The following is a 13229-nucleotide window of genomic DNA, read 5'->3' on the forward strand; positions in this document are numbered from 1 at the left end:
TGGTTTGTTTAGCAAAACAAATACACTTGATTTTTCAGACCCAAAAAACATAGTTTCTTTTCCTATGTGCATCAATCGCGAAAACTTGAAAAGTCCATAAGTAGGTACTAATTAGTTTTTTTTTTCACTAGTTGGTGCTAAATTCAATGCATAAGTATCAACCCCGGATACATCTGGTACTGCGACGAGAAGGGGCAATCAATGCACCTATTACTGACTTGGAGCAAGAAGAATTCAAAACGTTCATATTTCCCGAATGCGTATTCACTGCAGTCACGGCATACCAGAACCAATTGGTAAGTAGATACCTCTACTCTGACAGTTCTGGCATTTTACTATGTCGCTGATATGCGTATAAATAAGTCATTTGATGTTGTTTATTTGGCATATTCTTGTCTTGGTCTATCATTTGATTTCGAAAATAGATCTGAGAACCAAACGTTTGAAATCGCACCGCGATGTCGGCCGACTATCGACGATTTCTATTTCTATCACACTAATTGCATTTCGCTGAAAGGTATGTCCAGTCTGAACAAAGGGAGGTGTCACTTAATTTTTTGTGTATCAGTGGCCACACGCGGGCGACGTCGACGACGGACGGACAGCGCGGTTGACGCGTGCCCGACGGTGACGATTAATGTTTTCACCCGAGCTAAAAATAGGTCGCATTTGATGCTACCACTGATTGAGTCCAATGTTTAACATATTATCTATACTTTTCCTAATATGTTTTTAATTTGGGAAAACAACACTAAATCACATCTATTTCCACCTAACTACAAAACATGAAATAAAAAGCACTTGTAATCAGGGTCGAGGTAATAATTACCATCGATAATTATCTTAATAATTAGCACGACAAATAATATGTTGATAAATATACCTTGATAATAATAATCTTGATATTCATAAAATGAATTAAATCAACATAATCTCAGTACAGAGTACTAAAAAACAGATCTCAAAAATTCGTGGAATTACATCTATTTGCCTAGTTTTATCGTAATCGCCTACCGGAAAGTACGCGAAACCGTATTCAACCCCTAGTTTGCCACCCTAAGAGGAGGAATATTTTCTTGAAATTTAAATGGGACCAATACTGAGATACCCTCTTTCCAACAAAAAAAGAATTATCAAAATCGGTTCCGGAGTTATCGCGTAACATACATACAAAAAAAAGAATTGAATTGAGAACCTCCTCGTTTCTTGAAGTCGGTTAAAAATACTACTGCTTGCAATGTCATGCCATGTGTTTGTTTCAAAGACGTATCCAAAGGTGTTAAATATCAAAAAAGTTTCGGAAAAAGTCACAAACCAAATCGTTTTCCCAATGATTTTTCTTGGTTTATTTCATTTTCTTATTGTTTGTCAGTTTTAGTTAAGAATTAAAGACAATAAATCATGAGTCAGCATGAATAACTATCCGATGTATATCGGACAATTATCATGATAATAATATGAAAGAAATAAATATCTTAATAATTTCAAACCCTTTTTGTAATTACATCCAAATTAATTGTAAACTGTTTCGTGTTTGTGTAAACAATAGTGACAAACAAACTATATCAAATTTAAGTATTCATATCAATTGCTATGCCGATTTTCTTATTACTACTTTTGTAAATGAAGACTAAACACGCTTTCCGCTCTGTTCGCGGTTTGCCGCACTCGCCGCGCATGTGTCACCACGCGCAATTAATTCTCTGTCACAGGAGCGTTTGGGCGTCTCTAAGTTTCTCGTTTTGTCGCGTCTCGCGTAGTAAAATAATTAGGACGTTTTGAAGTTCATAAAGGGAGCGTTGCTTTATATCGACAACGCGGCACATAAATCTTCATTCGTTCGTTAATTAGCTGTTTCGTGAGAGTTTACTACCTACCTATGTCTTGTAAAGGGCTCTGTAGGTGTACTTATAGATTTACGATACCCATTCGAAATTTCCAAATATTCATTTCAAGTTTATTCATTCTATAATAATTAATTACCCTCGAGGTAAAATACTTTAAGCTTTTTAAGTAGATACTGCATTTTTAATACCAATAAAAGTTGTCTAGTTTGTAAGTGATTTGCATAATTACTGGCAAATTGATTAGATACATATCGATGGCATATAATAACTCCGGTAAACTAAAACACTTAATAGTAACTAGAATGTGAATGTAATGTATATTTAATGCCTGACCAGTTATCTATTAGATGCAGGTAGTATAGCAATGTCCAATAATCACCAACTATCAATATCATGGAAAGCACCACCTCCGCAGTCGGCATGGAACGACTCCCCTGGGCCGAAGACTATTGATTTACATTGATTCTAACGCGTTTCTAAATTTACTGCCAACACCTATAACCACATAGACACTGATAATACATTGATTGTCGTTATGCCCACTATTCGTACACATAACACACACATACGTAATTGGTTATTGTTTATTCTTAAGCTTACAGATAAAATGCACGTTTTTAAATAGCCCAAGAGAATATCTTTGGTACTACTTTACAGAGTAAAAAAGCGTGATATCGCTTTGATCGCGGCAGTCTGGGCGGCGCGGGCGCACTCGATTTGGCTGACGTCACATCTCTGACAGCTAAAACATTTGTCGAACAGCAGAGATAGTGTCACAGATAACCCAATCCCTTACAACAATAAGAATACACTTAGCATGTTTGCACCTGCGCGCCAGCTACAAGATCGATATGACTTGTGCCCGCATAACTCAAGTATTCATAAATTCTGATGCGTACAAAAAATAGAACATTAAAAATACCATACACGACTAATATTGCTAATAATAAATATTAATATGACTTACAAACTTAGTTTTAAATTTCAGAGAAAGTGTCACCACATTTTGTATACGTGCATATCGTTTGTTAAATCGACCCAAAACGAAACATCATTATTGGTGCTTTATCATACTGGACGGTTGATAAAAGATGAGATAAGGTTTATACAAAAAATGAGAATTGTGTTTTTTGTGTGTGTATCGCGGTGTGAGACTGAACGTCGCCTGCGCGCGCGCCGCGGGGTGGTTTCCCGGGAAAACGCCGCACCATGGGCTGCTCCACCTTAACCTGCTTCAATATTTAACATTATACACCCACCATTCTATTGTCGTTATCCTCGTTTTGTGTACAATCCTTTGTCTGGAATTCGACTCGTTGCTAGGTGACAATGTTTGTCTGAGTTTACGCATCCTCAACGCACACAATGAGTTTTTTAATAGTCGATGACTTGTGAATTTGTTTTGATTGATCGCTCTTTGGGGATACTGCAACCTCAATGAAGAACTCGAGATGGCAGCGTGTCGATGTGCTTTAAATTTTTATGGATAAATATGTTGAATTTTTAAATTACAGCTGTAAAGAAAATAATATCGGTAGTAAATTGGGTTTTCAAAGCTATCAACTTTACTCGATGTCAATAAATAAAACTCAAAAGTGAGAATAGAAAACAAACATAAGTATAAAACGATTAAAGATATAATGTTTACTATTACGTTGATAAAGCTACGCGACTGTTACACGGATTGAGGAGATAATCATAGAAATAACTGCGCCCGCGCACACTGGCCGACATGTAAACGCACTAGCTCCCTCAATGGCCGGTTAATTGAAATTTATTTCTCATTTCTCAGTATCAATAATCAATATTCTAAAATCTCCAAAGCTATTCTCACATAGAGCATGCACAAACGAGTTTCCCGTCGAGTATAATCGAACAATATAATGAGGGAGTTAAGCCAAACACAATTTCAATAACAAAGGGCAGCCATGACAAATAAACATATTTCACGGACTAAAATGGCTCCGGTCAGGTGTCACGAGCTGTCCCTCCTCGCACCCTGCCGCAACTCTCCTCTTTTTCTTTACCTATAATCGATTTATTCTTTTCAATGCAATCCTTTTATGTTTTGTTGGCTCATAAACTCATACTCGTAAGTTACTTGTGTTTGTAACGTTTATAAGAAAATGATATAGAGTGTTTGAAAATTATAACTAAACTTTATTTTTTCTACTATTATTTCGCAGAGTTTTTACAATATCATTTTGCTATCGTTGTAAGCAAGCACACTAAAATTTGGACCGCATCTACAGTCCATCTTATAGGCCAATCTGACCTGTGATATTATTATATCCTATATTAAAATTAAAAACAATATCCTCTACTTATTATAATATATTCCAAAATGTCAAAACAATTACTTTCCAACATTTTTATAATACCGAGCAAAATTAAGACAGTACTTACTTCGGTGGCGCAGTGACCCAAAGTGGTCTTCTTGGCCTCCGACACCAGATTCTGCCACGCCTTCCGGTTCTGAGCCTGCTCCTTCCAGCCACTCGCACCGAGGTCCATGAGATCTTTTTGGACTTCGTCGCCCAGCGAAAGCGGTACCTGAGACGTCCGATAGGTCGTCCGGCGTCCTTTCGGTTGTCCCGAATAAATCCTCTTCGCGACACGATCTCCTCCCATTCTCTCCACGTGTCCGAGCCAGCGGAGTCTCGCAGCTTTAGTTTCTCCCACAATGTTATGCCCGGACATTGATGTTCAATCTCAAGGTTCTTCCTTGCCCTTCAGCTCCCATCCTCCCTTTGAGTCTGTCCTCGAATTAAAAAAAAATTAAGAAAGACTTGTCTATATTATTTATTAACATTAATCAGCAAAAATCATCAAATCGCTTCATTTTCATGTTCGACAGATTATACCAATCTTTAAAAAAAATTCCAGTAAGTAATTTCGTTATTAAAATTTTCAGCAAATAAAAGACAGCTCGATAACACAAACAGTAAGTACATAAGTCAAAAATACAAGAAGTCAACGTACTTGGTTTAAGTGGATTTAAAATAATTTAAGATGAAATTATTTATTGGAGCTCGGTCTCCCTCATGCTCGTAGGTTTGTTGGATAATGGTGTGATGTGGTCTCGCTCGCTCTTGCCATCGATCACGCGAGGTGTGACGTCATGTAGAGCCATCGTGTGCGGCCCCACTGAATTTATTGCGTCTGCGCACCCAACCCAGGGAAAAATTTGTACCTATGTGTATATTGATGATTTCTTTAAATGTTTTTTTAATAATTGAGTTTCGTGATATTTAAAATAAACTCTATTTTATAACTCATTTTTCCTTCGTATTTTTAAATTCGAATAATCGGTTAGGTATTTAATCTCTTTTCTACATTCTACGGACAAGTAAATCACTTTGACGCAGAATATGACGGGCGTCCGATTCATTCCGGGGAAATAATAATAAACATTTTTTATTTCATACAAATCGAAATACAGCAAAGTATACCATTGAAATGTGGCAAATTGCCTACTCCTTGATCTTCCGAATATATAGTCATAACTACGGGCACGAGTGTAAGGTGGATCTCATACTCACTGTGGGTCCACTGCGTGAGCTGCTCACCAGGATCGGCCGAGAAACGTACCCAGCGCTAATTTAACACAGCGTGCCCGATGTTTCGCTACCCCGATATGACGCTACTGGACACTGAAGAACACCGAATAAATTTGTCGAAAAGCAATCACGATATCCTTATTATGTGGATGTGCAGGCTCTTAATCAAAGTAATAACAAGACTAACAGACGGCCTTTACAATATTCATTTTATATCCTTCGTTGTGTCTGTGGGCAGTATCAGAGAAAGCCTTCAGCTGATCGAACTGTTAGATGAAGAAGAATAAATACAAAATCTAAATTTTACCGAATCAGACCTATTTTATAATTTGTAAAGTTATTTGTTCGAATACAACTTTAATGGAATTAATATCTCATTGAATTGTCAAAATCTGCGACCGAAAAATCATGTTTATTTCGAAAATTCATATTCAGTAGATTTCTTGGGCATTTAAATTATTCACTTCCGTTGAGTGCGAACATAAGCTGTCCAATTTATTTTGTCACATTTCAATTAAAAAAAACTAAGTTTATTCTTGAAATTCTGCGAAGAGTTAATTTATTTTGGGTCACGTTATCATGTGAGCAAATGTGACCAACGCTGCATGTGGTGCATGTTACTTCGGCCCACTGGCGAATTATTGACGATAAACTATTGGTTTCTGGAATATCCACACAGCTGTAGGTCGTTTCAAAATTGTTGAGAGCCACTTACTCATTGATGAGTACTGTTTTGTACCATTTATGTGTATTTAGCACCTAGGAAATTAATTTCTACTTATAATTTACTACGGGGATATACATATAGGTAAAAAATTATCTTATCCTTGGTATAATAAAGTCACATGTGATCATATCTCAAAAATGATTTTATCATTTAAAAGTCATAAAAACAATACTAACTATGTATTATGTACATATGTGACATTTAATAACTGTCCTATTAAGCGTAAAAATGTTATCGAAATTTCAAAAATTTCGTTCGTAGAATGTTTAAACCTCGCTACTGAAAAGTTGTCATTTTGCAAATAATTTTTTAGTAGCAGTAGAGCTCCTTGTGAAACAGTTCGTCCAGGGAAGTAAAGCCACCTTGCCTATTTGTGCCGCCAAGCAGTAATGTCGGCATTACTGTGTTCCGGTTTTCAAGGGTCGTGGTGAAATTACAGGCACATGAGACTTATATACTTATAACTCAGGGTGACGGGCGCTGTGGCAGTGCCCCTCAAATCTTTGCAATTTAAAGCTGTGAGTGGCACAGGAACTGTTATGGACAAGCGTAGCTTAACATCACGTGCATGGCTTGTTCGTCCTATCACTTGATATCATTAAAGAAAAGATGTCCCTTATCACACTAAAGGCGCGTAATGTGCGATAATATACTATTACACTATTTTTAGGCAAATAAATTTTAGACATCACATACGTTGCTCTGACCCCAAAGTTAGTAACTAAAGAACTTGTGTTATGAAAATCCGAAACAACGACGGTACCACAAACACCCAGATCCGAGACAATATAGAAAAAATATTTTCTACATTGACCCGGCAGGGGATCGAACCCGGGACCTCAGAGATGGCGACACCATGAAAACCGGTGCGCCAGCCACTCGATCACGGAGGTCGTTAAATAAGTAGCTTCCGTTACATTTAATTATGTAGTGTGTTCCGTAAACCATGAGCATAGTACAATATAGCCCTGCTTCATATGTCAATCATTAAGATATGCAGGAAGGAGGGCCGCCAACGTGACATTTATTTATTCCTTCGAGTGTTTCTGTCGTGTATTCGTGTCTAACGGTGACTGTTCGCTTTATTCATGCTCCCGGAGAGCGCATTAGTTTATTTTTTCTTATTCATATACTGTGAAAATCAATTTAAATTACTGAAATTGAAACTTCTGTTAGAAATTAGAAGAAAACTGTCGTACATCTTTAGTTGTATATGTTATATTTTAATCGCACTTGCAGGATATCTACACTGTACCTCGTTTTTGAAATCTTCACAAACTTATCAAAGTATAGCAGTATCTACTTCCATAAACAATATATCACCACCCCAATAATTAGAGCGTCGTTTGCAGCGCGCGCGACGGCGGCGGGCGCGGCGGCGGTGGCGCGACGCTCATCTCTCTCCTTGACGCCTTTTTGTGAGATTTTTTGTTTCCCGACCGGGAATAATGTCATTATGGCGCCTTTAATGTTGTCAGTAAGCGGAGCGGCCCGCCGCCCAAGGCGAACGTTTGTTGATACTTAAATTAGGTTGTTTTGACACGCCTCATTCTTATGTTTGTACTAAATCTAATAAACGTCGGTAGCGAGAAAGTGTCCCATTCATTACCTCCGCGCGCTCCCAGTGATATATTTTCAGCTTGTGTTATATTTGTATTGTTAGCAACATGCAAGTTCTATTAGCAGATGCCGGCTTCAATTGATTCTGAATTACGGCCCATTGTTTTACAAGATATGAATGTTTAAAACAAATTCGAGACAAGCAACAGCGCAGCGAAGCATACATAGTGTAGGTACTTACAATACGTCAATATCGTCAGCTACTACTCGCATTATAAGCGCAATCATTACGTCAGGCACAAGTGCGACGTGAGATCACGGCTATTGTAGTCAATGGCGCTCGCCAGGTGGGTGTGCAAGTCGAAGTAGTTGTAACCGACTCGCTGGTGACCCTCGACACCTCCGAGTTGTGCCACGCGACGCATCGGAAGCAATTCTGTCCTCCCGCACTCGCTCTCCGATACCCACCCGTACCATGTTAGCACAGATCTCATTACATTTTTCCACCACGAAAACACTATTCAAACCGTCACTGACAATACACTCATTCATTTTCAATCACTTCTGTGACAGGACTCTTTAGTTTGAAAATTAACATATTTATAGAAACTACGTTTTACGAGTCACAAGTGGCCACAAGGAATACATGACTCTTGGTACCGGTGACTATTTTTGAAATCATTAGTCTACAAGTGACACGCTGTTCGTGAAATTACTCATCGCAGAACCGAAGACTTGTCACGGAGTGGTCAATATTTTGTACTGTTTATCTTTCTTCTTTGATCCATTGTTCCGACTAGGGAACATTTATCAAGACGTTTCAAAGATTAACGCGCTCCGGCTGCACCACTTCAAACAGTTACATAAATATCTTAAACAATAATTAAGAAGTTAATTGTCGCGACAAAGGAATGTCAAGCGCTACTAAAATAAAATTAATTCTGATTTTTTTTCTCGATTCACTGCTAAGAGTACCTAATATTAGTTAAACAGTAACTTTTTTAGATAGATTTTTTTAGATTTTTTTAGAACGTGTTGAAAATCTAAGTCGACTTTTTTTATACAACGTGTATGGCCTAAAATTCAGCTCATAGTGCGAACTCGTCAAAATAACGTGCAAATAACAAAAGAAAGCACTCCCACATGCCAACCAGGTAAAAGTGCGTTCTATCGGCGGGTAATTACCGTGCCAACTATATCTGTTGAAAGATTGACGCGCGACCATACCGCGATGACTTGTTTATTACGAATCATTAAAAACTACGTATTTTCTCACCTCACACACATAAAACTGCCACGAATATATGCTAAAATTAATACTAATATTGGTTTAATCCGATGGGTTATTAGGCGAGGCGATTTAAATGGTGACTGGTTTCCGTGGATGGCTTTGTCGTAAATATTAGTCACAAATTGTGTGGAGCCCCAGCGGGAGCGCCACTCAGCGAGGGGGCGATTTCTCAACCGTGCTGCCTCTGCTGCCAAACACATTTTTTAACACCTCTCAGACTGTACTTAAATCAAATATTTTGCTTTATGAGTTCATCGACTCAGTATTTTAAATAAACCTCAAGACCGTTGTTACGTTTTTAACACCACCAAGATTAATTTTTACAGCGTCCCTTATAAAAATGGGAAGTCTTAATTTATATTTCTTTTATTAAAACTGTGAAGATTGCAAAGTGCAAACTTTAGAAAAAAAATTAAAAAAGAAACAAAAGGGGAAAAATATGAAGTAACAAACTAAAAAAACAATGCAAAACCAAAAAAAAGTTCGTTCGTAAGTTAATTTTTGTGCACACTTTTTAAATTCTAATTTTATATCTAGGCAAAAGTTTTATTTATCTATTCGCATTAAACTCTGTCGATTATGAATAAATTTCTAACTTCGTAAAAGCATGATACTCGACTAAAATGATGAATAGATGTGGAATGTCGTCAATAAGTTAACCTTATTAGAGCTGGTACGCAACACCGCGGGTGGTGGCTGTCTCGCAGCGCGCTATACCCGGTTCACAACACGCTACCCAACCTGTCGTCTTGACCACATGCTACTTTACACGTTTGAAAATTCAAACACACTCGCCTACTATGAACAAGCAGTTATGGTAATCACTGATCATGTTCTCAGTACCATAATGTGTCTAATTGATTCTGTGTCCATACTATCGTTAATTGATTTAAGTTTAGTTTATTTACTACAAGAAGACATAATTATATTTATGCAAATTGGAATATATAATCTATAAACTCAGCGTTTTGAAATTATGTACGCAAATAAAAAAACTCGGATTGTCTTTTGTTTCAGATTACGAAGTTGAAAATCGACAGTAATCCATTTGCCAAAGGGTTCCGTGATTCTTCGCGTCTCACCGAATTCGAAAGGTAACTAACTATTAACTTTAATTTTCTTTTTGAGTTTGTTTATGTTTCATTAAAATGTACATTATGGACAAATACTAATGTATTTTTTGTAATGCTTAAATTGCTTTAAAGATACAATTTCGCCAATGATTTGTTACCGTCACAAATGTGATATATTTTAGAGATTTCTGTTCGGTGTGGTCGCCAGTTGGACACGCTTTCAGAAACAAATAAAAAATACAGGCGGACTAGTAATTTGTAGATAATGTTAACTCTCGATATTCAATGATGTATTCATTTTTTCTTATCATTTGAATTAATTTAGTGAAACGTAAGAGCATTCGTGATTGTCCGATTTCACTGAACATTCATCAACACATTAGAAGATTAGTGTTTTTCAAGACGTAAAATATATTAAAATAAAAAATGTTTTGGATTAAGTCATGTCATTCAAGTGTTTTATTTTGAAATTTTTCTTTGTCGAGATTCTATATCACGGGGGAGCATGATAGAACAACCGTCTTTCCCGATGACGCGCGCTTCAGCGCTGCCAATCATAGGTACCCATGCAATCATTAATAAGCTCCTAAAATTATAACGCTGACAGAACGTTGTCTAACGTCCAATCTTTTATGTTTCAGGGAAACAATGGAGTCAATGCTCGCTGAGCAACATTACCTGCGGTCACCGTTGCGGCCGTTCGATTTGGACCAACACAACAACAACTTGACACTTGAAGAAAAAGCCATACTCGCCGCGCGTTCGCAGCTATTTTTGCGGGCTGCGTATCCTTTGTATGGAGTCCCAGCTGCCGCTTTGTGGGGGCAATGGGCTTGCTTAGCACCGCAATTGCTGGCACAGCAACATCTCGCGGCGTCGGCGTCGGGGTCAGGACTTCAACTGCCCCGGCCTGTGTACCCGGGCGGCATGCCAGCAGGCGCTGCTGCGGCCGGCGCGCTGGCGCAGCACCGGTTCTCACCGTACCCGCCACGGCGCTCCTCGCCTGGTTCCTCTCCGGACTCACTCCGTGATGCTAGCCCGCACCCGGTGCCTCTGCCCCCACACCCTCCGCATACACCCCACCCGCCTCACAGCCCGACTTAGTGATAAAACAGCAAATAAAAACCTCCCCGAGATCTCTGTATATGCGATATAAGATTCTGTATATGGAATATTTTGCGAGAAAATATAAAAAGAAGATTTGAAGTGCGTGAATACCGAGACGACTATTGCGATGATGGAGCAGTATCGTTGATTTTAGTAAAGAGGACTGTAATTTGTTTTCTGAAATGAAATGGTTAACCGACAGACGATTACTTTGTATCTGACAGAAAATTATACCTTTTTGGGCTTTGACCGTGGAAACACATAGTATAATTTGTCTAGACTCGACAATACTACGCCTGTCTTGTAAAATATTGTATAGTAATATAGTATAAAATATAATTTAAACTTGTAATTTAATTGTTATATGTTCCTAATAGTTTTTGTCTCGTAGTGATGGTTTACACTAAATCCATGTTGTAGTTCTAGTAATGTAGAATATTATACACTGGCCTCAAAAGTCTAAGTATCAAAATTTTATTTCGTAGCTATTATAAACACTGTCAGAGTACGTTGAGTTTTACCATTTTGGTCGCACCTGATTTCTGTGTAATTAGGTATGTGTGCAATACATCAGAAAAGCATAAATTGTTTTATAGAACGTAGGGTATTATTAAGAATAGAGCATTAATTGTAGAAATTATATTAATTGCTGTCTGTGTTTCCATAAATTCCAACACGTGTAAGTTTAAAGTGGACACGTTATATGTACCTACACAGTTACATTGTAGTTAAATTATAGTTATCATTACAAATAATATATTGCTAAAATATAAAATTAAATGTTTGTTAATATATTTTTTGTTTCAATACCCTAAAACAAAGCCGTATAAAGCCGTATTATACCTAAAATGAAAGAAAAATAAGTTCCTCAATTGGAAAACTTATACATAATAAAGTAAAATAGATAATGAGAAGTTATCTATGTCTAACTTGACTATACACTGAAATAAATTGCATATGAAATAAAATGCATTATTCCAAAGTTAGTAAGTAACTATCTATTTAAAAATACAAAATAAAGGTACATTTTATTAAAAGCTTCTACTGCTCGCCTTTCAGATAAAAATATACATAATTTCGTTATTATGCATGTCTAATTATCTCATTGACGATCTTAGTAGCCAATTCTACATATTATAATATTACAAAAATCTTGTTTCATGAGATTAACGCCTAAATTACTCTCTCACAATTTTTACCCAATACTACAGAATTATAAGTTTATGACGTTAGGTAAAAGTTTAAAAAAATGTGTTATTATAAAATTACAATTACGACCATTTTTCTAATTATAATAAGTAGCACTATGCACTGAACATACTACCTTGTTCGTAACATCGGGAAACCGGTCTGCGTCTCGTTTGTCTATTCATCGCTAGATGGCGTTACACGTCGCATTTTATAAAACACACCGCGAGAAAAATAGAGCCGATCTCGATAGTCATTTATGTTTTCTTTCTGATGTATATTCGTTTAAAATTATACTACTAATTCGAATGATGTAATAGCTCTACATTATAGATTCAAAGTTTGCTGAATACGTGCAACATTATTTCAATACCAGCAATTAACAATTCGTTAACTCGAATTTGGCCAATTTTGCGTTTTTTAATGCTAAATTATGCGGGCAATTTAAATTAAAAAACATAATTAAGAAAAAATAATCATATATTTTATAACTTGTAGTAAATAAATCATTAATATGTGTTTGAAAATTAAAAGGTTAGCGCAAACGAAAAGTAGCAATTTTTAAGTTAGCGTAGTGTTAATTGCTGGTATCGATTTGTTATATTCAATTGGCTATCCATAGGTATTCATGACCTGTAGGAATTAATGATTCAATTTTTTTTTTCAATGTTTTGTTAATGAAATTAGTTAGTTGCAATTATGCAATGAACCCCCATCTGAAATCCGACATTCTAAGCTTCATATTTTCAAAACTGAATTACGTAAACATCTTCTGACACGGTCCTAGTCTACAACGTGTACATATTTATTAGTAAGTAAGTATAAGTTTATTTAGGTATATTTATATGTACAAATACATATGTAGGTATACTATAT

General features: G+C 36.8%; 1 protein-coding gene across 2 annotated transcripts in view; it reads left to right on the forward strand.

Moving 5' to 3' along the window:
• Positions 1-11866, forward strand: part of LOC113231663 (T-box transcription factor TBX20-like) — a 40463-nt gene extending 28597 nt beyond the window's left edge. The window contains exons 5-8 of one of the 2 annotated variants that reach the window (XM_026466104.1): positions 132-296; positions 10003-10079; positions 10544-10618; positions 10700-11866. In XM_026466104.1, the coding sequence (XP_026321889.1) occupies positions 132-296; positions 10003-10079; positions 10544-10618; positions 10700-11162 (780 nt within the window). In that variant the 3' untranslated portion in view covers positions 11163-11866. The remainder of the gene's footprint in view (positions 1-131; positions 297-10002; positions 10080-10543; positions 10619-10699) is intronic. The other variant, XM_026466114.1, reaches the window with a different exon arrangement.
• The last annotated feature ends 1363 nt before the right edge of the window (positions 11867-13229 follow it).

The sequence above is a fragment of the Hyposmocoma kahamanoa genome, unplaced genomic scaffold (assembly GCF_003589595.1).
Source record: "Hyposmocoma kahamanoa isolate Upper Pololo Valley unplaced genomic scaffold, ASM358959v1 102, whole genome shotgun sequence".
Taxonomy (NCBI): Eukaryota; Metazoa; Arthropoda; class Insecta; order Lepidoptera; family Cosmopterigidae; genus Hyposmocoma; species Hyposmocoma kahamanoa.